The 25,883-nt window shown below is 46.5% G+C and overlaps 1 protein-coding gene and 1 long non-coding RNA gene across 6 annotated transcripts; one reads left to right on the top strand and one right to left on the bottom strand.

The window, feature by feature from the left end:
- Positions 1-1,407: 1,407 nt before the first annotated feature.
- LOC101948200 (solute carrier family 22 member 6-A-like) lies at positions 1,408-25,523 on the bottom strand. Of its 4 annotated transcripts, none has more exons than XM_065551113.1 (10): positions 19,193-21,077; positions 17,411-17,514; positions 14,986-15,140; positions 13,588-13,756; positions 10,860-10,983; positions 10,106-10,221; positions 8,771-8,985; positions 7,830-7,938; positions 6,517-6,720; positions 1,408-6,241 (listed from the first exon to the last, which is right to left on the bottom strand). In XM_065551113.1, the coding sequence occupies exons 1-10, from the start codon at positions 19,592-19,594 to the stop codon at positions 6,211-6,213; spliced, it is 1,629 nt and encodes a 542-aa protein (XP_065407185.1). In that variant the 5' UTR covers positions 19,595-21,077; the 3' UTR covers positions 1,408-6,210. The 4 variants fall into 4 exon arrangements, with proteins under 4 accessions (XP_065407185.1, XP_065407186.1, XP_065407187.1 ...); XM_065551114.1 differs by having other exon boundaries at positions 1,408-6,235; XM_065551115.1 differs by lacking the exons at positions 14,986-15,140; positions 17,411-17,514; positions 19,193-21,077 and adding exons at positions 21,084-21,238; positions 21,755-21,858; positions 24,673-25,523 and having other exon boundaries at positions 1,408-6,720.
- LOC122173208 (uncharacterized) lies at positions 8,866-12,576 on the top strand. 2 transcript variants are annotated; one of them, XR_010589070.1, is made up of 4 exons: positions 8,866-9,003; positions 9,511-9,637; positions 10,051-10,168; positions 10,897-12,576. It is a non-coding gene; the product is annotated as an uncharacterized LOC122173208 (long non-coding RNA). The 2 variants fall into 2 exon arrangements; XR_006173698.2 differs by having other exon boundaries at positions 9,987-10,168.
- Positions 25,524-25,883: the final 360 nt, after the last annotated feature.

Here is a 25,883-nt window from a genome sequence, read left to right as displayed (position 1 = left end):
TATTATTTTTTATAATGCACCAGTGCTGAGGGGTTATTATCGCCTCAAGAAGAGATTGTATTAAGTCCAGATATAAAGAATTAAAGTTATTATTAAATAAGATGCATCTAGATGTAAGGTGTATATGTAAATATGTGTATATAAATAAAGAAAAGGGGGGTTAGTCAAAAGGCCCACCCTCCTTGCTAAATTGGTAGTGAAACAATGCCTGTGTCCATGGAAAGAAATAATGCAGCAAAGAAGAAAAAAAAAGGATCGGGCCCAAACAAGCAGGCAACCACAGTTTGAGAAAGTTGAAAGAAAGTGAGAAGTTAACTCTGTAGTTACTGGAGGGAATCAAGCAGTGAAACTTGGTAGGAATGTCTGTAAGTAATCCAGGCAAGAGGTTATTTAAGTGGAATTATTCAACTATGAATAATTTAGTCGAATTTGCTGAAGAACACTCCTGCTGTGTACAATCTGTATTTTATAAGTTTGAGATGAATTGGTATTGTTTAAAGTTGCAAAACTGATAATACTTTTTCCAGACACAGGAAACTAGTGTTGTTTAAGGTATTTAGCATTTAATCCTTAAGGTGACTTAATGCTTTACAAGATTTAAAATCTTTTAAATAACAACCAAAGGTTGTGGCTGCAGCAGGGTAGTCAAAGCCAGGAGAATAAAAGATTTGAATTTGTTTTTGGGTAACAAAATAGTAGATAAAATATCTGGTAAAGAGAGAGAAGGACAGTGCCCCTGGCTCTGTGTGGTCGAGCTGTCACTTTACTGTGGGTGCATGGAGATTTTGTAAGCACAAAAGAAACAGTTACACCTTGTGTAGAAATTAATGAAGAGGATGTGCATTTTCCCCGGAACATGTGCAGTGTATATTGAAGCAAAGGTAAAAGAAATGCAAACCTACCAAAATAGGTTGTGTTGTCTTTTTCAGATCACTGGGTGTTTGAAAACAGGAGTTAAAAGTTAATTGTGTCCCTTTTTAAGTAAGAGTCTTTAAGCTGTGGATAGCTTTGGATCCAGAAGCAAGCCAGAAAGCATCTGTACTAATGCAAATTATCTTAACTGATAATGTAGAAGCCACTGAAACCTGGGCTGCCTATGAAACAATTACAAGGAAATATGGGATAATTCCTCTGTTTTGCCTGAAATCAACAAGAGTATTTGTATATAAAGGAAATATTTTAAGCAATGACTGACTACCCAGAAGGGATAGGCTTCTGTTCTTTTGTCTTTCAGATCATCAGAGAAAAACAGATGCCAGCTGAACAGCATTCAATGTACCATGCATTTACTGGTACAATAGGAATTATTTTTGTGTTCTGTGTCCTGCCTTGTGGTGTTTGTCTTGTGGCCAGAATTGTTGTTTAATATTTTTATAGGACAGTCTAGTTCAAAATTAAACAGAACGGTTAAATCAAAAAAAGCGGATACTTGTTTTATTCAACTTGGAATACAAAGTGTTTGGATAAATCAGGAAAATGTGATAAGCAAATGTATTAAACTTTAGTATAAGTAAGAAAAAAGGAAACTTCATTGGCCAGATCTTTTAATTAAAAAAATTGTTGTTAAAATTTGCATACCAACAGTCTTTGGAAGCAAGGACATGAAAGGTTAACCCACTCCCTATATTGCACATGGGATCCTTCTGGCTACCTCAGATTTCTAGCCAGAGGGCTGGGGAGAGAGGAAAGCTATTGGACACCAGAGGTTGTACCGAGTAGACTCCTCAAAAGTGGGTGTGCTTGTCCTGGTTTGTTGCTCCATAGCTCTGTAATAAAGTTATTTTACTGGAAGGGTATATGTGACATACATTGAATAATAAGATTAATGTACTGTATAATGGCAAAGTGTATGAGTGAGGAGTGGAAGTTTCCTTTGTAGGTTAAAAAGCCGAGAAGGAAGAAGAACAGAATGAATTAACTGGAAAAAAATAGCTAGCAGGCTCTGTCCAAAGATAAGACGCTGGTCCCATTCAAGGACACTGCTACAGCTAAGACTTGGCTGACAACCAAGAAAAGGAGGGGCTTGAATGTGCCCAAGCAGCTGTAAAAATATCTGTAAAACACTGCCAGGCATTAATGAAATGTGTTAGGTTTTTTCTCACAGGTAAAGAAGTGCTATCCAAAGACCCTAGCAGCCCTGCCATTCATTGAAACCAGGAGACTGAGTCTACGTAAAGTCCATCAACGAAAGACTGCTTTGGCTCCATGTTGGAAAGGCCCTTTCCAAGTCCTGTTAACCACCAACACTGCTGTGAAGTGCCAAAGACTGCCTGCCTGGACCCATGCTTCTCACTGTAAAAAGACCCCTCCACCTCGGGAGGGATCTCCGACTGATAAGCCTATTTCTCTTTCTAGCTCTGCTGTGCTTTCTGAACAGCAGGGAGAAAGGACAAGGTGAAGTGCTAGTAACATCTCCCTTGTCCACTGACAGACCTACTGTGCCTTTGGATTTTTCTAGAAGAAGCAAAACCATTACAGGGTGATGTGCTAGTAACCTCTCCCCTGTATGATGCTGAACCACGACTGTTTCAGGAAAAGAGAAGAAGGAACACTCGCTCCATTGAATTCACCAAAGTCCAGGGATTCCTGACTACAAAAGATATTAAGAACTGACCCTGGTGAAGAAACAAAGAATTATACACTGGCAGGAAGAAACTTGTGGGACCCATGCTTGGGAATGTGTTATTGATTGGATTTTGGCGTTTATTCTACAGGCTGCGCCCTGTGTTTTGGATAAGTCCTTCAGCATATATTGCCCTCCCTAATTGGATTTTAAATGACAAGTACCAAAGACACCTTGTTGCCACTGCCCCTGCCATCTCCTCCATTGCACTGTTACCCCTGTAACACATCTAAATACAGACAATGCCATATATTTGATAAAACCAATGGCCCAGGCCTTCACACTTTAGTGATTTATTTAAATATTGTTTAGAAAAAGAAATTATTTTTAAGGTTCAGGATATCCCATATAAGCAAACAATTGAATGGAAAACAAGTGAAATAGTGGTGATAAAAGTATATGATATCACTACCAGTGAACCCCAAGAATTTGTAATTGTAATTGATGGGTTCTATAGCAAAGTAGATATGATGGCTGTTCCTAGAATTTGCACTGTGTTTAAATGAGAGAGGTCCTTATTGTTATTTGGTCACCCAATTAGTGAACAATTAAACGAATACCCAAAGAGTTTTTTGCCACTGGAAATTTTACCTGCATGGAAATTATTCCAGTGACTAATAATGTGACCTGTATCTTATTGCAATACACCCCCTTCTTATGCCATTAATATCAATGTCTTCCAGCAGTACATAAAGGTGTTTAACCAACAGATGTAGTACAGTACTATACCAAAGAGAGATGTATTAGGATATCAATGGACTGTGATTAACACTACATTAGGGACTGTTAAATTTTTATTGCCTTTATCCAATTTCCAGATCACCTCTAAATACCCAAATTGTTCAAGGGGGGGCTGCCATTAAATTAGCACAACAGAGGGCTTGGGTTATTTCCCCTAGAAAGAAGAGACTTGACTGGATCCCTATGGGATGGGGCCAATAGTGCAGCAGCAGTTTGAAATACTTTTAAGAACCAAGAACGTGATGAGAAATTGGGGCAACTAGAGAAGGCCACTAGCCTTATTTCTGGGGCACAGCTAACCCAGGTAAAGGCTAAAATTAGTTAGTGAGTTACATGTTATCTCTGCCCTTAGTTCTATGACCCAAAACTTGCTGACAGAGATGGTCTTAAATATCACTGGTGCTAGGAAGGCATTGCAGTGGGACATGGCACGTTCAAAAGTCCTGGATTTTCTGAATGACCAGCTAATGGCCATTCGGCGTGATCTTGAGCACCAGGCCTGGCCCACTGCCCTTACAGACACTTCAGGAGTACCATCTGATCTATGGCCATGGAGGCATGTTTGGAGGTTTTCCGGGTGAAGGTGTGGATATTCACAGTGCTCCTTCCAAACATATGGACCGGTTTGAGGGCTCCCACATACTGAATCCTGCCTGGTCCATGGGGAGGATGCATCTGGGATTGGGTTACTCACTGAGACATTTGGGAAATCAAGCCATCTGGTATGCCTAGCTGATTCATGGTCAGTGCTCCTGAAATAACACCCAATATTTGGATTGGTTAGGAAACTAATGGACACTCTGGCCATTAGAACCGCCACAGCTCCAATGTATATGTAAACTCAAGCCAGGGAAAGTTGTCCCTGTCCATAACAATGTTTGTTGGGAAGGTAAGGGACTGGGAACTCTCCTGACAGAAGTCATAATCTTCCAGGCTAATAACAGCTGTGTATTTGTTAAGGCCCATATTGTATACAATGCCCATTTTAACCTCACTATGACTGTAGGCAGTCTTGTTATTTATTGGCCTTTTGGATAAAAATTTTCAATCAACTCTCAGATATAAAATGCCCTTTAACTGGACAATCCTGGTACCAGACTGTTTCCAAAATCTGCTTTCATTGATACCCGAGATCCAGAAAATTTCTGACTTACAGGGACAAATTCATAGCCTATTTGATACATATTTTCAAGGACATCTGAGAGGCACCTTTTTCTATCGACTGTCTTCCTTGTGCACTAGTCGAGACGTGCTGTGTGCAGTGACCAAAATTATATACGAACCATGCCATGTTGGTGCTATATGTGGATTGATTATTGTATTGGGATTGCTGTTTTAGGACTGTGTTTTTGCTATTACTGTTGTAAGGGATATTGCTGTGCCTGTAATCTTCTGCTAGGCCCACTGCAAGGGAGCAAGTGGCCTTAATGATTGCTAATGAGGTTTATGATAAAAGTTGGGATGAGATAAGAGGAAAGGAAAGGAAGGAAATCAATGGGCTCATGAATGTTAAAGTTTAGGCCAAAGATGGCGCTAGAGAAGCACCAAAGGGGGGAATTGTGGAGGAAAAATAGTCTAAAGCCTAAACTTTGGTCAAGTGAACTGTATGTGTGGCCTGGAGGAAGGAGAAAAGGGTGGGGGAGAGTAAAAGGAGAAGGATAGACAGAAATCATAAAAGCAGAACTAACTGAAGACATTACAAAGGTTAATTCTATTTTTATAACAGATTATGATTAATAGATGTCAGGTGACAGAGCAAGAAGCCACAAAGGGCAAAACTAAGAAAAACTTGTTTTGTTTTATTCCTTATATGGATGTAAAACTTTAAGTAAGTATATGTAATTTTTGTGGTTTTATCCTATATAATCTCTCGCATTTTATCTGTTGGGGGGGAGGAGGGTTTGGCTGCCTTGGCTGACTCCCCCATGCATGCATGCATGTTTGATTGTCAACAAAGGAGCCTCAGGCTGTCTGATCCAAAAATCAACAGTGTGGCCAATTTTCCCACAACAATGGTGAGGAGATTATTTCATATCTGCCCACTGCAGGGTTCTCATACCTTCCTCTGAGGTATCTATTGCTGACCACTGTCAGAGAGACTACATGGACCTTGGCTGTGATCAATCCAGCAGTTCCTATATTCTGCCACTATTTCTGTACATATTGGTACAGAATTCCCTTAAGAATTGTCACCACATGACTGTCCTGCAGTACTGGGCCAATCCTCAACTGTGTGGATTAACACTGGGTGAGGATCTGGCCCAAAAGTATTTGAGCTGTTCGTTGCCATAGGTTAGATCCCACCAACACCGGGTTTTGAACTACATGGAGGAGCTACATAGTGTAATTGATTAGTGTCCCCCACCTTGCACAGCAGCAGGTCCCGTGGTATAAATTCCTGCTGTGATTTGGAGATCAACATACTGTTTGAAGAGGTTGATTCCCTGCATTAAGTGCAAAATTCAACCCCTATGGAGTTGTCACTGATGCCTGCATAGTACTTCTGGCATGATTAAAACAGTAAGAGAGATGGGGGGGGGGGAGTGTTCAAAAGTGCCTAAGCCCCCACTTTCAAAAGTGATTGGGAGCCACATTTTCCAAGGTATTTAGGTGCCAAGAGATTCAGATAAGTGCCCAGTGGGATTTTCAGAAGTGCTGTGGTAGATGAGGCACTTAACTCTCATGAGAGTGGCTAAGTCACTGGTGAAAATGGAACATAGGCTCCTAAGGCACTTAGGCACTTTTGAAAATTGTACCCATAGCCCCTACAACAGTTGCTCGTTTTTCTTTCCTTAACTGGCTTCCTCGGCTGGGTCTGGCATGGTGGGTTTCAGAAGGATCTTCATTTATTGTTCTTCATCTCTCAGATGCCTGGGTCTCAATGAAAAAGAATATCAGTAAATATTAACATTTATACAAGCAGTAAGAGATGTACTAGGCTTAAAACATGCTTTGAGCTAATGGGGCCAGATCCCACCTGGTGTAAAATCAGCCATAGCTACACTGGAGTCAGTGGGATCAGATTATCTATCTAATCATGCATATCATTTCTTGTGTGTGCGCTCTCTCTGTGTGGACCCATGTCTATATCACAAAGCCCCCACCCAGTGCATCATGGCTACTCTTCCTGCCTCCCAATAGATTCTACTAACCGTGTCTCCAACTCCTCTATGGTCTCAGGCAATGGCACGTTGAGCGTCTCTGGCAGGAAGGTCGCTGCAATACCAGAGATGATTGGGGCAGCTCCATAAATGATCAGTGGCAGGAAGGGAATGTATTCCTCCAACATCTTCACCAATGGGGCAAGGATGCTGCCTAGGCATGCCATGGTGTTGCTCAAACCCATGCCGGTCTGCCTGTGAATTTGAAATCATAACAGACAGAGCTATTAGCATAAGCCACAGTGGTGAGAAAAATCTGGGCTAAGGAGCCCACAGGCAATAAGACAAGCAGTACCTTTCAGCCAGGCCCTGTGGACTAGTAGTGAGAACACCTGGGTTCTTTTCCTTGCTCTGCCACTGACCCACTGTGTAACCTTGAGCAAGTCACTTCCTCTCTCCGTTCATCCCTTTCTCCTTGCACCCTCAGTCTCTCTTCTCTATTATGATTGTGAAGAGCAGAGATTGCTGTCACTATGTGTCTGGGCAGCACCTGGCACAATGGGACCCTAATCTCAATTTGGGTGTGTACAGTGCCTCATACAATCGGGGCCCTGATCTCACTCAGGATCTGTGGAGTACCTGGTACAATGGGGCTCTGGTGTGGTCTCTAGGTGCTAACTTAACAAATGGGAACTTTCCTGGGGGCAGGTTACCACACAAGTGCAGGGTTTCTGGCAGCTGGGACGGGGCTAGCTAGATCTTTGATCTGATGTGGCAGTTCCTAGAAGGGCAATTTTGGGTGGCTAGACTGAGACACCTCAGAGGACCCTCACTATTCAGATAGCACATCCCCAGAAATTGCAGAGAATCAGGCCCAGTTGCAGTGTCCTAACGTGGGCATCCCCTGAGGTGCCCAAAAATCACTAGAAGAGCTGGTCAGGAAATTGAAATCTCAAAATGTAACATTTTTCCCATTCTGAATCAGGACGAACTATTGACATTTCAAAAAATTGTGTGAATTCACATTTCATTTCAATTACGACTACTGAATTTGTACAAAAAAGGGTTGTTGTTTTTTAATACATATTCCAAAAAACAGTTGTTTCCAACCAGAAAAAACTGAAGTTTTTGTGTTGGAAATGTAATTTCCAACCCCTCCCCCCCCACACCCATTTTTTTTCCAACCAACCCTTTCCCATGAATAGCTTTGGCTTTGATGAAATAGCTTTTTCCATCAGAAAAATACATTTTGATGAAAAATTCCCAACCAACTCTAATCACTAGTCACTTGGCTCTGGTCTTTTGCTGTTCCACGGGGCTGCATGTGAAGTTTGAGCTGCACCCTCTGAGTTTTTTCTACATACCTAATCACTGTGGGGTACAGCTCACTCGTGTAGAGGTAGACACAGTTAAAGGAGGCAGCAAGACAGCCTTTTCCAACGACAGCCAGAATGGTGCGCAGGGTCTTCATATCTTGGGAGAAGCACACAATGGAGGAGGGTTAAACACGTGGCAAAAGGCTGAAATGCTCAAGAAGGGTCAGGAGTCAGTGGGATGTATCCCCAGCCACTGGTGCCGATGGGGCCAGATCCCCAGCTGGTGTAAATCAGCATAGCTGCACTGGAATCAATGGGGCCAGATCCCCAGCTGCTCCATTAAAGCCAAAAGGGGCCAGAAATCAATGGAGCTGGGCTAATTGACACCAGCTGAGGATCTGTGCCTCAGTTTGCCATCTAGAAATAAGAGTGATAATCCTTTCTGTGTTGTGTCTATTTAGATTGTGAGCTCTTTGGGGGCAGGGCCTCTCTCTCCCTTTAGGTCTGTGCAGTACTCGACACAATGGGGCCCTGATGTCATCTGGCATCTGTGCAGCACCTCGCCCAATGATCAAATACTAATAACCATTTACCTAGCTTTGTTTCTGAAACTGGGTCTGTCACCCCACCCAGACTGCGGCTCATCCACTTCGCAACCATCTTGCAACAGGCCAGCCTGGATCAGACTGAATATTTCTCTCCGGTTGCTTCATGGGGAAGTGCCAGGGCAACTGGTGTCGTAAACACGTGTCAGCTGCTTCAATCCCTGGCAGCAGCAGGTGGTTCTGTACCCTGCAGTACCTCAGCCACAGAATACAGCTGTGACATATCCGTGGGCTTGAGCCCCATTAGTCCTTATGGATCAGCTCTCCTAGCTCTTCTCTCTCCCATGCAGCTGACCATGTCAGCCAGGCTTTGGACCTTTGGTAGGACAAAGGCTTGAACACTTCTGGATCGAACCCTGAAAATCCAGGACACCATATAACCACCTTGTGGGACAAAGATGTTGGCTAGGATAGAGAGTCCAGCCAGGATGAGGGTCAAGGTCTGTGTGACCCGGCGCCCAATGAAGCCGATTGTGAGGACTGAGATGAACTTCGCTGCGAAATCGACAGCTCCAAAGACCAGCTGGATCAAGAAGATATTGACACCGAAATTCTGCAGGTCCAGGGCCAACCCATAATAGGCAAAGCTGGTGGAGAACCTGGGATGAAGCAGACAGGTATTGATGCATAGAGAGTCCTTATCGTTGAGTTTATTTGTTACAAGCATGTTCCCTTTCAGCAATAGGCCCTGCAAATGTGTTTAGTGGTTGGAGTCAGGACCCCGGGTTCTCTTCACTGCTTTGGGTGGCAGTGTAGTCTAGTGGGTAGACTGCACTGTGTTCTGTTCATAGCTGTGGGAGGGGATTAGGGTCTAGTGAGTTAGACTGGGGAGCAGCTGAGAGCCAGGACTCCTGGGTTCTATTTCCAGCTTTGGAAGAAGAGTGGGGCCTAGTGGTTAGAGAAAGAGGGGACTTTGCTCTGTTAACTCTCAGAGGAATGGGGGCCAATAGCTGGAACAGGACACACTAGGCACCAAGGATTCCTGGGTTCTTTCCCCAGCTCTGCAAATGGAATGTGTCCTAGGACTAGGAATAGGTGACTGTAGGAGCCAGGACTCCTGAGTCCTATTCCTGCTTCTGGGTAGAATCACCTCATGGTGGTTTTCTCTACATCCTGTCTCCCAGGTGGGATTTACCGAAGTCTAGCTACAACATACTGAATTGTGATCTAGTGGGATATTCAATCAAGGTGAAATTGACTGTCACTGACATGCCATGGGATGAAGTGGAGCGTCAGTGCGGCTTAGTAGAGGTGAGCAAAATTTTTCATCTAAAACATTTAACACAATGCAGACTCAACAACATCAAAACGTTTAGGGAATTCATATCCCTTTTGCTGAATTGTTTCAGATTTTAAAAAGCCCCACAAAACAAAAAACAAAACAAAATCTAAATGTTTTCAGTTTTGGGTCAAAATGAATCTTTGTCTCAAACATGCCTTTAATTTTATTTTAAAAAAATCTTTAAATATTTAAAATCAAAACAAAATGCTTCACTTGATTTTTTCCAACTTTTTTATTAGTCACAAATTAAGAAAAAAAATGGTTCTGTTTAAAGCAAAATGATTTTTTTTTTACTGATTTTTTTCAAATTGCCTGCAGGTCAAAAAATCCATTATTTGCCCTGTTCCTCAGCAAATTGTCATGCCTGGTTTACTTGCTGCAGGTCTACTTATCATAATCTCAGCTTCCTCTTTGTGTGAACACAAGAGCCGACTAACCATACAAAGCAGAGGCAGAAGGAGATCCGGCGTACGACAGGGGTCCGCACCAGGTCGATGAAGGTATGGCTGCTCTTTGCAGAGGCTGTTTCTTTCTGCATGTTGGATCTCAAGACCTGGGGAGAGAAGAGAGTTCTGGGTAACAGCATGGGGCCTCCATGGTGGGAAAGGCCTGGAAACAGAGCTGGGGAATGGGAGGGAATGAGATTCGGATTATCCAGTGCTGCCAAAATTCTTGTCTCAGAGCAGGCCTCAGTGCAGACAAAATAAAGTATATATCTAGGAAGGGAGGGAAGGATGGATAGATAGAAGGGTGTGCATGGGGATGGATGGATAGTTGAATGGACAGAAATGTTTATATGGAGATGGATGGATAGAGGTGTGTGTGGGGTGGGGTGGGGGGGATGAAAGATAGATGGAGATTAATAGAGATATTATGTGTATGAGTATATGTTTATAAAAGATGGATGCTTAGATGGCTGGATAGGTAGTTATGTATGTACAACTATAGGTAGAGAGATTGATAGAAGATACCTTGTAGGTATGGGAATCCCATTGTACGAGAAAGAAGTCAGACCATGGTGAGAATGCCATTGCTCAGGGAACACTAAAGCCAGTTGCGCCACTGGTGTACATGTGCAGAGTCCCCATGACATGAGTGCAACCAGGCTGATTTATATCTGCTTGTCTCGCATGCCTATATCGGCCGCTGGAGTTGGTGGGTGCTCTCAGCCTCTCTGAGATCCAGTCTTACCTCTATGTTGAGTCTGTCTCCTTCTTCCTTCTTCCAGTTTATCCTGGCTACTCTCTGGAGCTGCTTCACTGCCTCGTCGGGTCTGCCGGCTATTACCAGCCAGCGGGCGGACTCAGCGAACCACCTGGGAAGCAGAAGATATGAAAACACACCTGCACAGAACACGCCCATTGCACTTGTTGAACTGCGATCAGCCCCACTGGAGCACGGTGCTGTTCTTCTACACTAGGGGCAGTGCCCAAAGCCAGTGCAGGGCACAAGCAGTGACAGAGGCAGCAGGGAGCATGTTGTGGAATAGCCTCCGTGGAACTGAGGCTATTCCTCAGTTCCACGGAGGAACGTTCTGTCATCTCCATGGCAGATGACAGAACAAGGAGCAATGGTCTCAAGTTGCAGTGGGGGAGGTCCAGGTTGGATATCAGGAAAAACTATTTCACTAGGAGGGTGGTGAAACACTGGAATGTGTTACCTAGGGAGGTGGTGGAGTCTCCTTCCTTGGAGGGTTTTAAGGCCCGGCTTGACAAAGCCCTGGCTGGGATGATTTAGCTGGGAATTGGTCCTGCTTTGAGCAGGGGGTTGGACTAGATGACCTCTTGAGGTCCCTTCCAACTCTGATATTCTATGATTCTATGATTCTTGAACCTGCATTCTGTGGTCTATCTCCTCCCCCTGCTACCTGCAGCCCCCTGGTGACAGCCAAGTTTTACTGCAACCTGAAGCTCCATTCCCGCCAGGAGATTGCCCAGTGGCAGCAGGTGGTACTGCACCTTGCCATGCATCAGGAAGGAAGCATGGTGATAGCCGAGACCTGACTTCAATTCCCTTCTCCCCTGCAGACTTCTTGTGTGACCGTTGCTAGTCACTTAGTCTGTCTGTGTCTGAATCCCCTCATCTGTACAATAGGATAATAGCACTGCTCTCCCTCAGAAGGGTGTTGTGGTTACAGCTGGTCAGCACTTTTCTGCTGAAATATTTTTCCATTGAAGAATGTGGATTTGTCCAAACTGAAACTGTTTGCAGGGAAAGGTCGGTTTCAGTGAATCTCTTGATTTAAAGAAAATGGAAAAAGTTTCAAAATTTGTCCTTTGTCAAAATTAAAAGTTTCAAAACATTTTGGTCATTTACCCTAAAAAAAGGGGGGGGGGAGGAGGTGTTAAAAAATAAACAAGCTCCAGATCAAAAAGAAAAATTTCAAAATTATCAAAAGGAAACATTTCAACTGACCCAACCAGAATATTTTTTCAGATTATCAATTCACAAAAGTTTTCCTGGTTTTGACTTTTGGCCAGATTCAGGATGGGAAAACTTTTCAAAGTCTCAAAGACTCATGTTTGTTGCCAGCCTGCTCTAGCTGTGAGGATATTAAACACTGATGTGCCTAGATACTATGGTTTTGAGTGCCAGATAAATACCCATGATAGGTCAGTTCCTCATATTACCCAGCAGTGACATCATGGGTGGAGTAGACCCCTCTTTGGTGTCACTGGAAAATTTTCACAATATTTTAAATTTTTATCAATAAAACAAAAGTTTTCATTTTGTTTCCATTTTGGGAGGGTTATTTATTGTTTTTTATTTCCTCTTTTTCCCCCCCTTTTGCTTTTTTTTCCCCCACTGGAAAATGGGGGGAAAGTAGAAAAAAGGGTCCAAAATACTGAAAAAATTGACAAATTTAGAAAGAAATGGTTATTTTTCAGCAACCCCCCCACCCAAAAAAATCCTGAAAACTAAAATAAAATGTTTGCTTTCCTTGCAAATTTTTGAAGGAATTTTGTGGGGGTGGGGGGGGGGCCATTTTTCATGGAAAACAAATTTAAGACATCAAATCTTCAACTCTCTCTATTCATACGTTATCCTCTTAGTCTTGCCATTGCCCTGGTTTGCTGAAACACTTCTAGGTATGAAACTCCTGAGCTTTCATATTTCTTTGTTCATTATTTGCATTACTGTAATGCCCCGAAGGCCCAGTCAGTGGGCACAACCCCATTGTCCCAGGTGCTGAACAAAAAGACAGTCGCTGCCCCAAACAGCTTATAATCTAAGGACAAGACAAGCAGCAAAAGGTGTATAGGGGGAACACAAGGAAACAGCGAGACAATATTGGTCAGCATGATAGGCAATCGTCTCTGCACACCTGCAGCCTAACCGTCGTCAGGTTTTTTCGTAAGCCACACAGCAAAGGAGAGTTAGAAGAAGGACAATGATGTACCTTTGCTGATGTTTACTGGGGAACTCCTCCTAGGTATGAGGGGCAGCAGGATAGAATGCACAAAGATGCTTGTTTGAAAATTTAGCAAGCGGGCAACGGAGGCAGGTATCCTGGGCCATTCGGAGTTGGGAGTTGGCATTGTGCTAGTGAATGACAGATGGGATAGGTATGGTGCAGTAGGGCGTGAATGGCTTTGAAAGTGAAGATGAGTAGTTTATGTATGATGTGATGAAGAATGGGGAGCCAGTGGAGGGCTACAAAGAGAGGTGACATAGACAAAGCGATGAGACAGGGAAATGATCTTTGCAGGAGTGATTTGAATGGATGTAAGTGGAGCAAGATTGCATTTGCCAAGGCCGAAGAAGAGGATGTTGCAGTAATCAAGATGCAAGATTATGAGAACCAGGATAAGAGATTTGTTTATTCTACTTGCTTAAAGTTTGTCTCATTCTGGCATCCAGTGAGAAAAGCAGGATGGAAGGGGAATGGATCAGAAAGGATAAGGGTGAGCTAACCTACCAGGAGTAGATGAAGCAGATGAAATAGGGCAAAGACACCACAAGCTGCAGCCAGCGCCAATTGGGGATGGCGTAAGCCACCCCAGCCAGAATGCACTGCCCAATTGTGAGGCAGTATCCAAACATGGTGACCACAACGGCCCGTGTGCGGGTGGGTGTCCATTCCACAGCTGGGGAGAGACACACACAAAGGAAAAATAATCTCTCTGTCCTTGGGCTGGTGACCTCCTGTGGTGAGAACAAGGATGAGCGGAGGCAGCAGGAACATGTACAAACAGCTTTCCCCTGGCTCTTTGAGGCTGAGATGAAATAGCTCCCCAGAACCTGCATTCCCTGAGCCATGCCTCCTTCCCCTGCTAGTTGCATCCCACCTAGTGGTGGTAGGTGGTACTGCACCCTGTTGGAGGCGCTCCATTCCCCCTCCCTATGGCAGCAGCCAGTACTGCGCCCTGCAGCAACTCCAGTCCCCCAGTGGCAGCAAGCAATACTGTACCCTGCAGGGCTACAGCAGCACCAGTCCCCCAGTGGCAGCAAGCGGTACTGCCCTTTGCAGGATTGCAAACACTCCAGAAGACCCCCCCCCCCCCAAACAGTAGCAGGCTGTACTGTATCCTGCAGGGTTGCAGCAGCTCCAGCATCCCACAATGGCACACTTATGCACTCTGAAGTATGTCAGCCACAATACACAGCTGTTATGTAATTGAATAGGCTGAGTCCCATTAGCCTCTGATACCCAACTGCCCCTGGGTCCTTCAGTTCCTAGAGGACCTGTATACATTGAATAGTGCAGGGACTTTCTAGTAATGAGGAGGGCATTCTGTAGCTCCTGGCTGATGCACATGGCCTGTGCCTGTTCTGTAGAAGATGTATTGTGGAATCTCTGTTCTGTTGTGAATCATCGTCATCTGATGACGGCACTCCACTCTAATAGCTTCCATTCCATTCTTGGGGACCTGCATGCTATTGGAAGCTGCCCTGTTTTGGGCCATCTCCTGTGCTCTGGCGCTGCAGAAGCACACGGAGGTGGGATTGTTCCAGAGAACTCAGTTCTCATTTAGGCACCACATATTTATAAGAGGACAGGCCCTGATTTTGAGTTGCAAAATACCTCCTAAATAACGTGCTCAGGTATTTCTCAACTGTGGCAATCGGTGTCCCAAAGGGAGCTGCTGAGTGCTTTGGTAAATCCAGGTTGGAATGGGACCTAGGACTTTTGGAAAATCTACCTCCCGATTTTTGGTGCTGAGACCTTGGACATCCCACCCATGGGTGTGTGCTTCTGGTCTCTCTGTGCTCCCACCACAGAGTAATTTATCAGCAGCGGGAACAAGGCACCTCCGTCCAGCCCCAGTAACCAGCTCATCTTGTGTCTGGGATGGCAGGCGCCAGACACACTTACACAGAGAGACACTGTTCATCGCAATGCCCGAGAAGGCCATTCCGGTCAGGAAACGGAAGATGCAGTAGGCAGTGAAGCTGGGTGAGAAGGCAGTGCTGGTGCCCGTGACAGCCATCTGCAAGTAGCACCAGATCAAGGGAGACCTGCGGCCAAACCTGAGCCAAAAAGAACCAAGAGAACAGGTGAGGGTAACCCAGGATACTGAAGCAAGTGTGTTCAGAGTAGGAGTTAAATGTGGTGGAAGGAACTATTGGTGCCTTAGGGTTACCATTTCTTCGGATTCCCCCGGACATGTCCGGCTTTGAGCTAAAACTAGCGTCCGGGGGGAATTTGTAAATGTCCGGACTTCCCCCCCGTGCCCATGCAGAGCGCGCGCGGCTAACAGGGCAGCTGGTCGGATGGTGCCACTTACATGGGGCTCTGACAGCCAGAGAGAGCCCCTCCTCCGCTTCCCCTACAGCAGAGATCACTCCCTGCATTTGCAGATCGCCTCTGGCAGTCTGGAGCTCGTCCCCCGCTCCCCAGCATGCCGGGACGAACAGCTCCGGCCGTTCCTGAGCAAGTTCACTGAGACATTAGGTGAAGGCCAACAACAAGGGGGCCAGGGGGTCGGAGAAGGGGCAGGGAGATTCTGGAGGGGGCAGTCAAGAGACGGGGGGTCGGGAGTTCGGGGGGCTTTCTAGGGGTGGGGGTGTGGATAAGGTTTTGGGCAGTCAGGGTACAGATACAGGGGGTGGGGTCCTGGGGGCAGTTAGGAGCAGGGGTCCCAGGAGGGGGCATTCAGGGGACAAGGAGCAAGGGGGGGGCTGGGAGTTCTGGGGGGGGGCTGTCAGGTGGCAGGAGGGGGAGAGGGATCGGAGCAGTCAGGGGACAGGGAGCAGAGGGGTTTAGATGGGTCAGGAGTTTGGGGGGGCTGTCGGGGTGGAGAGTGGTTGGATAGGGCGTGGGAGTCCCAGGGGTCTGTCTGGGGGTGGGGGTATGGATAAGGATTGGGGCTGTCAGGGTACAGGTAGGGTCCTAGGGGGCCAATTAGGATGGGGGGAGGGTCTCAGGAGGGGACAGTCAGAGGACAAGAGGCAGGGAAGCTTAGGTAGGGGGTGGAGTCCTGGGGGGCACTTAGGGGCAGGGGTCCCAGGAGGGGGCAGTCAGGGGACAAGGAGCAGGGGGAGGGTTGGGGGTTCTGAGGGGAGAAGTGGGAGGGGCAGGGGTGGGGCTAGGGCAGGACAGGTGCGGGGCTCCTCCCATCCTCTCTTTTGCTTGCTGAAATATGGTAACCTAGGTGCCATTGACTGGCATGGCTTCCTGGCTTGGGGAATGTTCAAAGAAAACTGGGGCCTCCTGCCTAAAACCAGCTCTGTGGCACATGACAAAAGGTTATTGATGAAAATACTTCATGTCAGCCGTGCTGTAGCTGCTAATGATGAGGCCTGCAGGGCTGGATTAAGGCAATCTAGGGTCCTGGCAGTAGGGTTATCCCCTGGATGGTATTTGACTGTTAGAAAAACATCCAATCTTGATTTAAAATCTCCAGAGCTGGAGAATCCACCCCAGCCCTTGGGCCTTTGTTCCAATGGTTAATTCCCTTTGCTGTTAGAAATTTGCACCTTATTTCCAGCCTGAATTTGTCTAGCTTCAATTTCCAGCCACTGGTTCTTGTTAGACCTTTGTCTGCTAGATGGAAAAGCCTCTTATCAGATTGCTGCTCCCCGTGTAGGTGCCTATATAGAGAGCCCCATATTTTTTGCAAATGTGAAATAATATGAAATAAAGCAAAAAACTCACCCTGCAGTGGCAGCTCCTGTCCTGTGAAGCTCAGCCTGGCTCCCCACTGTGAACACAGGGGCGCCCCGCCAAACCTGAGCAGCACTGAGTCAAGAGCCAGGCCCAGCCACACCACACAGGACCCCAGGAGCCGCTTCTGCGGGGTGAGTGCAGGGCAGGCTCAGGGGTGCCAGACTCACCTCCCCCAGAGCCTCCCAACCCCTGGTGGCAGGACTCAGCCCCGCTCCAGGGACTCCAACCCCCAGGGCAAGACCCAATCCCCTGCATGGATAACATTAACAAAACAAAAATAACAGGGAATTCCCCAAAATAAAATAAACAATTACTAAAAGAATTCAAGAGGCTCCACTTACAGACTGTGATCAAGTCACCCCTTAACCTTTGCTTTATAGATCGAGCTCCTGAAGTCTCACTGTAAGGCACATTTTCCAAGCCTTTAATCATTCGCCTGGGTCTTCTCTGACCCCGCTCCAACCTACCAACATCCTTCTGGAATTGTGGACACCGGAACTGAACACAGGATTCCAGTAGCAGTCGCACCAGTGCCAAATACAGAGATACCATAACTTCTCTCCTCCCGCTCGAGATTCCTGATTCCCCCAGGAACCAGCCTTGCTCGGCTTCATACCGACGTTGCTCTCACCTGTCTGACAGATCTCCAAAGATGATACCTCCCGCCAGGGTCCCAGCCATGTAGATGGACTGAGCCATCTGCTTCAGCTGGTAGGAGTCACACACCAGGTCCCACTGTAAGGGAGAGAGAAAATGAAGCTGGGCTTCTGGTTAAGGCCCCAAACTGGGACTCAGAAGATCTGGGTTTGATTCCTGGCTTAGGCTGATATTTTCAGAACCATTAATGGCATTTAGACAGCCACTTCCTACAGCAATCAGTTGGGCTCTGTACAGTGCCAGTGCAATGAGGCCCTGATTGGAGCTGGGGTCCATGCAGTATCCGGCAGAAGGGTTCCCCAGTCTGAGCTGGGCTCTGTGCAGTGCCAGAATGGGTCCTTTAGATGTTAATGTAGGATCAAATATAATGATCCCATGTGAGGCGGATGGTTTTGAATGGAGTGAGCATTCAAGAGACTGGGACCCCTACTCCTAGCTCTGACACTGACCTTGGGCAAGTGATGCTGCCTCACTGTGCCTCAGTTTCCCCCAGTTGTGAGATGGGATAATAAGATTTAGTCACTATTGTAAAGCCCTTTGAGATCTAGGGGAGAGCAGGGCTAGCTCTTAGCATCATTCACAGTTCCTTTAATGTAGTGTGACAGAGTTCCTCCTCTATCTTGGTGGGTCCTGCACTTATTGGCAGATTTTCTTGCCTCAGAGATTCACCATGTGGGTTGGGGAACAGCCCAGAAACCTTCCCATCTAGAAGAGTGCACAGTCCAGGTCAATTGGGAGGTTTGGGGGGAACCCAGGCCCACCCTCTACTCCAGGTTCCAGCTCAGGGCCCTGGGGACTGCAGCTGTCTATAGTACCTCCTGTAACAGCTTCATGACAGCTACAACTCCCTGGGATACTTCCCCATGGCCTCCTCCAAACACCTTACTTAGTCTCACCACAGGACCTTCCTCCTGGTGTCCGATAACACTTGTGTTCCTTAGTCCTCCAACAGCACACCCTCTTACACTCAGCTCCTTGCACCTCTTGCTCCCAGCTCCTTTTTAAAGCCCAGGTGCCCTGATTAGCCGGCCTTAATTGATTCTAGAAACTTCTTAATTGGCTCCAGGTGTCCTAATTAGCCTGCCTGCCTTAACTGGTTCTAGCAGGTTCCTGATTACTCTATTGCAGCCCCTGCTCTGGTCACTCAGAAAACAGAAAACTACTCATCCAGTGACCAGTATATTTGCCCTCTACCAGACTCCTGTACCCCACTGGTCTGGGTCTGTCACAGCGGATTAGTGGATTATGTCCAGTTTAATTGAGAGGAAACTGACTGCAAAATGGACGGGGGAATTCCCACCCCAGCCAGTGCAACCACAGCTTCCTCCTACTCGTACACTGAAGGAATCAAGTCTCTGTGAAGCGCAAAGGCCGTGTCCTGCTTTCCTTTACACCTGTGCAATGGCAGCCACTTGAAGCCGCATGGATTGAAGTCGCCTGGGGGGCCAGAATGTAACTGAGAACAGCACGTGGCCCTGGATGAAATTCTGCACTGACTTAGGCTGAAACCAAGCCGATGTCAATAGACATGCAGGGGCTGTAGGTTGGTGCAAATGTTAAGATCAGATCTAGGAAGAGGAGGATTGATAGATAGATACGCTGACCCTCTCTGCCCAGAGGACAGTGAAACTTACTTTCAAAAATCTATGGAAAGGCATGATTCTAACAAAAATATTTTCAACTCATCCACCCCATGGTTTCAGTATCCTTTTCCCAGCCGGTTACCTGCACTACAGCAGGTCTTGCTCTCACGTACCTCTGTAATGATGGTGCTGGTGAAAATGCTCTTGTCGTACACCCACCCATCAGCGCAGGGTTCAGTCTCCAGCTCGGTTAGGTTTGTGACTGTGGCGTTGGAGTCTAGGAGCTGCCACTGCGTGGTGACAAAGCGGTGACACTTCTCTGGCTGCTGGTTGCTGTCCATGGGGATGGAGACCCTGAGGAGGTCTTTGGCAGCGAGCTTTCCGGTGAGGTTGGTGTAAGGAGTGTTGTTGATGTTGATATGGACCTGGCAGTGGTGCTCAGAGGTGGCAGCAGTGAAGTTCTGCAGGAGGTTATGGCTGGCCAGCATGAAAACTGGGATAGCCAGTAAGATCGCATAGATGATTTGGAAGCGACCCATCCCCCCAACGTGGTCTAAGAGTTCGGCAAAACTCATGGTGCCGGGTTGGAAGATTCAGCACTAAGTGTCTGGGTTAAGCAAAAACAATGGGGCCCAAATAACGGTCGTTACCTGAATAGGTCGATTACTTGTAAAAATTAAACGTTGTGCGATGAAAATATCTACACAGAAAGACGTTAATTTGAATCCAGCTTGTATTCCACTTCACAACTTCAAAGACAGTCATAAAGCGCAGCACTTCTTACAAAAAGTCAGCTTTTGGCAAATAGTGTCCATGGATTCTTGAGGGTGTCGTTTCCAAAGAAGAAGCGTTGAGTTATATTCTCCCTAAATAACCGAGTGTGCTACCCCGTTGCTTCTCCTTTGTTGCAAAAATTCCCATGCAACCATTCCTAGTTTCCTGTCAGCTGCGGGAAAACTCCACACATCTTTTCTATGAACGGTAGACGCATAAAGGAATGGTTTTACCAAGCTTAATTCCACGTTGATCCTTGCATTTCACCTGCTGGAAAAGCAGGTGGGGTTTATATATCCCTCAGAGGGTTATATAAGGCCTTAAGCAGGTCACTTTGGTTAAAATTTTACTTTGTTTTGCATGGATTAAGTCAAAAAAAGAGAGAGTCTGAAAGCAATGTGCTAGATACGGCGCTAAATGCTTCCAGTGCAGAGGTGACAAACACACTGATCCAATCTTCCAAACCAGATTGTCTTTGGGTGAGTATATTATTCACACCACAGGGCTAGAAATTAACTATAACTAAAAAGGATCCAGATTTAGCTGAGATACCACAAACCCGCCTCTGTCCTGAGTCGGGTGATCAAACAGCAAATGTGAAAAATCGGGATGGGGGTGGGGGGGGTCATAGCAGCCTGTAAAAAAAAAATACCAAAAAATTGGGACTGTCCCTATAAAATGGGGACATCTGGTCACCCTAGTCCTGAGTCGTCACTATTCTTAAAATACCACCTGGATATACCCAGCTGAGATTGGGGCCCCGTTGTGCCAGGGATTGTACAACCCCATAGTGCGAGCCATCCCTGTCCCAAAGCGTTTACAGTCTAAATAGACAACAAAGACCAAAGGGAGGGTTGTAATTAGCGTTGGTCTGAAAAAAATTTAGCAAAAGGTTTTTCAGGAAATGTTCTGAAGGAAAGTGTTTGTTTTTGACAAATGTCTTGACTGTAAAACATTTTAAGAAGAAAGATTTGAAGATGAAAAATTGGAGATGACAAATTTCAGTTTTTCAGTGTAAAATTACTTTTTGTTTAGAAATTTGAGCTAAGTATAGTAAAAAAATGTTTGGAAAATACAAAATGGTTGAAAGATAAACAACATGTTTCAACTGACCAAACAAAAGTGGCGCATACGCTTGTGCTGGGCCCACTACACAGGGTGAATTTTGTTCTGTCCTGGTTCTCCCAGGAGCAGACACCAGGTGTCCGGTGCTATCAGAGGCACCTTTATAAGATTGGCTGGAGAGTAACTAGTCTGCCGGGATCATTCAGACCTGAAGAGCCTACTTACACAGTGAGACAGAATTGACCGAGATGCCAGAAATGGCCAGGCCGGTGAGGAAGCGGAAGGCGCAGTACATGGTGAAGTTGGGGGAGAAAGCAGCACAGATGCCTGTTACCGCCATTTGCAGGTAGCAGCAGATCAGGAGGGCTTTCCGGCCAAACCTGCAGCACAGAGAACAGAGTTAATGGGGGTGTGGGGAGATCAGGAAGTTGGCCCAGGGCAGGGAATTTGGAGGCTGATATGATTGCACTCTATTGCACCCATTACTCCTACTTTGGTGATCTCAGCTGCCTTTAATCACTGTTTGCAATGGAGAGTGCTTGAACTAAAATTCAGGGTTAGGAATTAATTTGAATGCATGACGTTATCCCAGTACACTTCTGCCGATGCCCCTCAAGTGCGAACTGCAGCCCTCCTGCTGTTCCAGCCCTGGCCTCCCCTCCCCCAGCTCTGTGATGCCCCTCAACCTTAACCCTGTTCCCTCTGCCAATTCGTATCAGTTGTGACCTGCAGCATTCCTAGCAGCCCCTCTCCAGGGCCACTACACAGTCCTGACCTGCAGGCAGTAGGTACATAACCATTGTGACATGTTTTTGGAGCTGGGATTGGTGTGGCTCCAGCTCACACTAGCAACATGAAAGCGTGTGGAGCTCGGAGTCGCAACCTCACCATCTCACCTGTCCGCGAGGCGTCCAAACACAGCTGACCCCACCAGCACACGAGCCCTGTAGAGCGACTGCACCATTTGCTGGAGTGTCCTGGACTCACACACCAAATCCCACTGCATGGGGGGGAAGAAAACAGAGACCAGTGAGAGCAGGAAGATTTCAGGGCACACATTGCCTGAGCTGGAACTTTTTGGAAGTGCCTATGGGTGGCGGGGAGAGGAGTTTGGACATGCTGTAGCCTGATCTGTAGAGAGGATACTTTGATCCCTGGGTCTCCATATTTGGCTCCAGACAGACACAGAGATGGGAAGAGGTGGCTTTAACCCACACTTGTGCTCCCCCTTTCTGGACCCTACTTAACCCCTGAGGTATGTGTAGAGTGGCCTCGGAGCTGCTCCGACTTTCACTCTTCCTCCTGATGCCCCAGGGAAGCAGAGCTCAGTGCAATCAGGCCACACCCCCTATGCTGAGGAGCTGGGAGTGGAGCATTTTTACTGGCCTTCCCACAGGGCTGGCTTATCAAGGGGCTATTCACACCCCCCACACTGAAAATCTGAGCGCCAAAAATCAGGCTCTGAAGTGGACACCCATGAGTAAAATTGGTGTACAGAGAACCCATAGGGTCAAGTGTATTTATGGGGAGATGGGGAGAGCTATACTGGTCAGTCAGCAAACCTGTTACCGTACGAACAGTGGGTGTGGTCCCCTTTCCCTGTACTTTGTAGAGTTGCCACCCATCCAGCTTTTCCCAGGATCATCCCTTTTTTGAGGTAGCTGCCCTGGGAAATCTGTCAGGGTACTCAGTGCACCCTGACGGTTTTATGGGCTCAGGATCATCTTAGATGTCCCATTTTTTTGTACCTCAGAGGTGTGACGGGTTGAATCACAGAACCCCTCTTGGGAGCTGCCAACTGATGTGCCAAGACTACTTCTGCCCCTGCTTTCCCTGCCAGCTCGGGACCCCAGCACCCTGTCTTGCTGAGCCAGACACGCCCATCTGCTCCAACACAGACCCAGAGTCTGAATTACTTGCCCCACAGCTCCAGGCTTAACTGAAAGCAGCTCACAGAAGTGTTCTCGTCTTTAACACTCAGATCCCCAACTCCCAATGGGGTCTAAACCCAAATAAATCCATTTTACCCTGTATAAAGCTTATGCAGGGTAAACTCATAAATTGTTCGCCCTCTATAACACTGATAGAGAGAAGCACAGCTCTTTCCCCCCCCCCCCCGGTATTAATACACACTCTGAGTTAATTAATAAGGGTACGTCTATACCCAGCCGCTAGTTCGGCGGCTGGCAATCGAACTTCTGGGTTCGACTTATCGCGTCTTGTCTGGACGCGATAAGTCGAACCCGGAAGTGCTCGCCGTCGACTGTGGTACTCCAGCTCGGCGAGAGGAGTACTGCGGAGTCGACGGGGGAGCCTGCCTGCCGCGTGTGGACCGAGGTAAGTTCGCACTAAGGTACTTCGAACTTCAGCTACGTTATTCACGTAGTTGCGTACCTTAGTTCGATTTGGGGGTTTAGTGTAGACCAAATCTAAGTAAAAAGTGATTTTATTAAATACAGAAAGTAGGATTTAAGTGGTTCCAAGTAGTAACAGACAGAACAAAGTGAATTACCAAGTAAAATAAAATAAAACATGCAAATCTAAGACTAATACAGTAATACTAATGAGTACAGATACAATTTCACCCTCAGAGATGTTTTCATAAGTTTCTTTCACAGACTGGATGCCTCCTAGTCTGGGCACAATCCTTTCCCATGGAACAGCCCTTGTTCCAGCTCAGGTGGTAGCTAGGGGATTCCTCATGAGGGCCACCCCCTTTTTTCTGTTCCACCCATTTATATATCTTTTGCATGAGGCGGGAATCCTTTGTCCCTCTCTGGGTTCCCACCCCCTCCTTCTCAATGGAAAGACACCAGGTTAAAGATGGAGTCCAGTTCAGGTGACATGATCACATGTCACTGTAAGACTTCATTACCCACTCGCGAGCACATTCATATACAGGAAGACTTACAGGTAAAACAGAGCCATCTACAGTCAATTGTCCTGGTTAATGGGAGACATCAAGATTCCAAATCACCATTAATGGCCCACACTTTGCATAATTACAATAGGCTCTTAGAGTTATATTTCATATTTCTAGCTTCAGATACAAGAGTGGTACATTTATACAAATAGGATGATCACGCTCAGCAGATTATAAGCTTTGTAATGGAACCTTACAAGAGACCTTTTGCATGAAGCATATTCCAGTTACATTAGCATATTTTCATAAAATCATATAGAGTGCAACGTCACAGGAGGTGGCAACCCTACTACCTTGTGTGGTCAGTTATATCTGTGCCAAGGGGGAAAAACAGTCTGCCAGATCACAACAGTAAGAGATTTGGTGGAGGGACTGTCTCTCGCTGTGTGTGTATATGGAGCCTAGTGCAACGCAACAGTCTACAAGCTACTGTGTCGTATTAGCATAGCACATATAGATCCTAAAGGAGATCTGGGGCCCCATTGTGCCAGGTGCTGCCCAGACCCCAACTGAGATCAGGGCCCCAGTGTGCCAGGCGCTGCACAGACCCTGACTGAGATCATGGCCCCATCATGTCAGGTGCTGCACAGACCCTGACTGAGATCATGGCCCCATCATCTCAGGCGTTGCACAGACCCCGACTGAGATCAGGGCCCCAGTGTGCTATACCCACATAGTTAGAGACAGTCCCAAAGAGCTTACATTCTAAATAGACAAAGGACGGGAGAGGAAATAGAGAGGAAGTGATTTGCCCACAGCAGATCAGCAGCAGAGCTGGGAATAAAACCTGGGAATAAAACCTCCTTTCTCAGCCCAGTACCCTAGGCACTGAGCCACACTGCCTCCCGATGACAGCACTGCCTGGACTATAGAGAGTCAGGTTTCTCTCACCTCAGTTATAATGGTGTCAGTGAACAGGCTCTTATCATAGGTCCACCCGTCTACACACGGCTCAATGTCCAGCTCTATGGTGTTGGTGCTTGTGGCATTTGGGTTTAGGAGCTGCCACTGGGTGGTGACAAACTGCTGGCACTTCTCTGGCTTCTGGCTCCTGTCCATGGGAATGGAAACCCAGAGCAGATCTTCAGCAGGTAGGCTGGCTGTGAGATTGGCATGATGGGTGTAGTTGGCCATGATGCTCACTTGACAGTGATGCTCTGGGATCCCAGCAGTGAAGTTCTGCAGGAGGTTATGGCTGGCCAGCATTAAGAGCGGGATGGCCAGGAATGCCACATGCATGACTTGGAAGCGTCCCATGCCACCAATGCAGTCCAGACGTTCTGGAAAACTCATGGCTTTCGGGTGGCGCTGTGTAGATCAAAAAAAAAAAAAAAAGACCAGTGATGGATGAGAAGAATACACTCTTCCCCTGTGTTAGCAAAATATCTCAGTGGTTTGGCCAAAAAATAACTGCTCAGTGATGCTGATTCACACTATAAAATGGAAGTATGGCCACTTGGGATGCTTATGCTGAACATCTTGCAAGGTATGTGCTTCCCAGCAAATAGTCCCTTAATACCACAGGTTAAAATTGCAGAAGGTGGCAAGTTGGCTTAATAACTTTGCAGATTGCCACCTGCATTAAGTGTCTGTTGTTTTTCCTCTTGCTGCAGAAATCCCAGGTTAACTGGTCCCAGTTTGCAGTGGCAAATACTTCAGTCCCAAGTCAGTGGAAAGACACCCATTCCAGGAATGCTAGATGGATTTTCTGCCAGGATTGAATCCCTGCTAATCCCCAGGTTTTACCCTCTTGCAAACGGACTCATTGGTATATAAAGGCTTGATGTGCTCAGCCAGTTAAAGTTTTACTTTGCTTATTTGGTGGATTAAGTCAGACAGGAAAATGTTTGACATGAAATGGTGCAAAGGGCAGTGCTGGCAAAGGAACAAGTCTGCAGAGCACAAGGGACAAGAATAATGACCTTGGTTAGCATATTAGAGTTATGGGAGGGGTGTAGCATGGACTGGACTCTGGGCTAGATTCCGTATCAGTTACTGCTGATGTAAAGCTGGACTATTTGCTCTTAGGAGATTTTTGAAAGCACTTTAATGAAGCACACAGGTCCTCTTACCTTTTAGTCCCTAAGAGAGGAAATACCTCT

Source organism: Chrysemys picta, chromosome 7, assembly GCF_011386835.1.
Source record: "Chrysemys picta bellii isolate R12L10 chromosome 7, ASM1138683v2, whole genome shotgun sequence".
In the NCBI taxonomy this organism is placed as follows: domain Eukaryota; kingdom Metazoa; phylum Chordata; order Testudines; family Emydidae; genus Chrysemys; species Chrysemys picta.
Note: the sequence above shows the minus strand (reverse complement) of the source record. Positions and strands in the feature narration are given on the sequence as shown.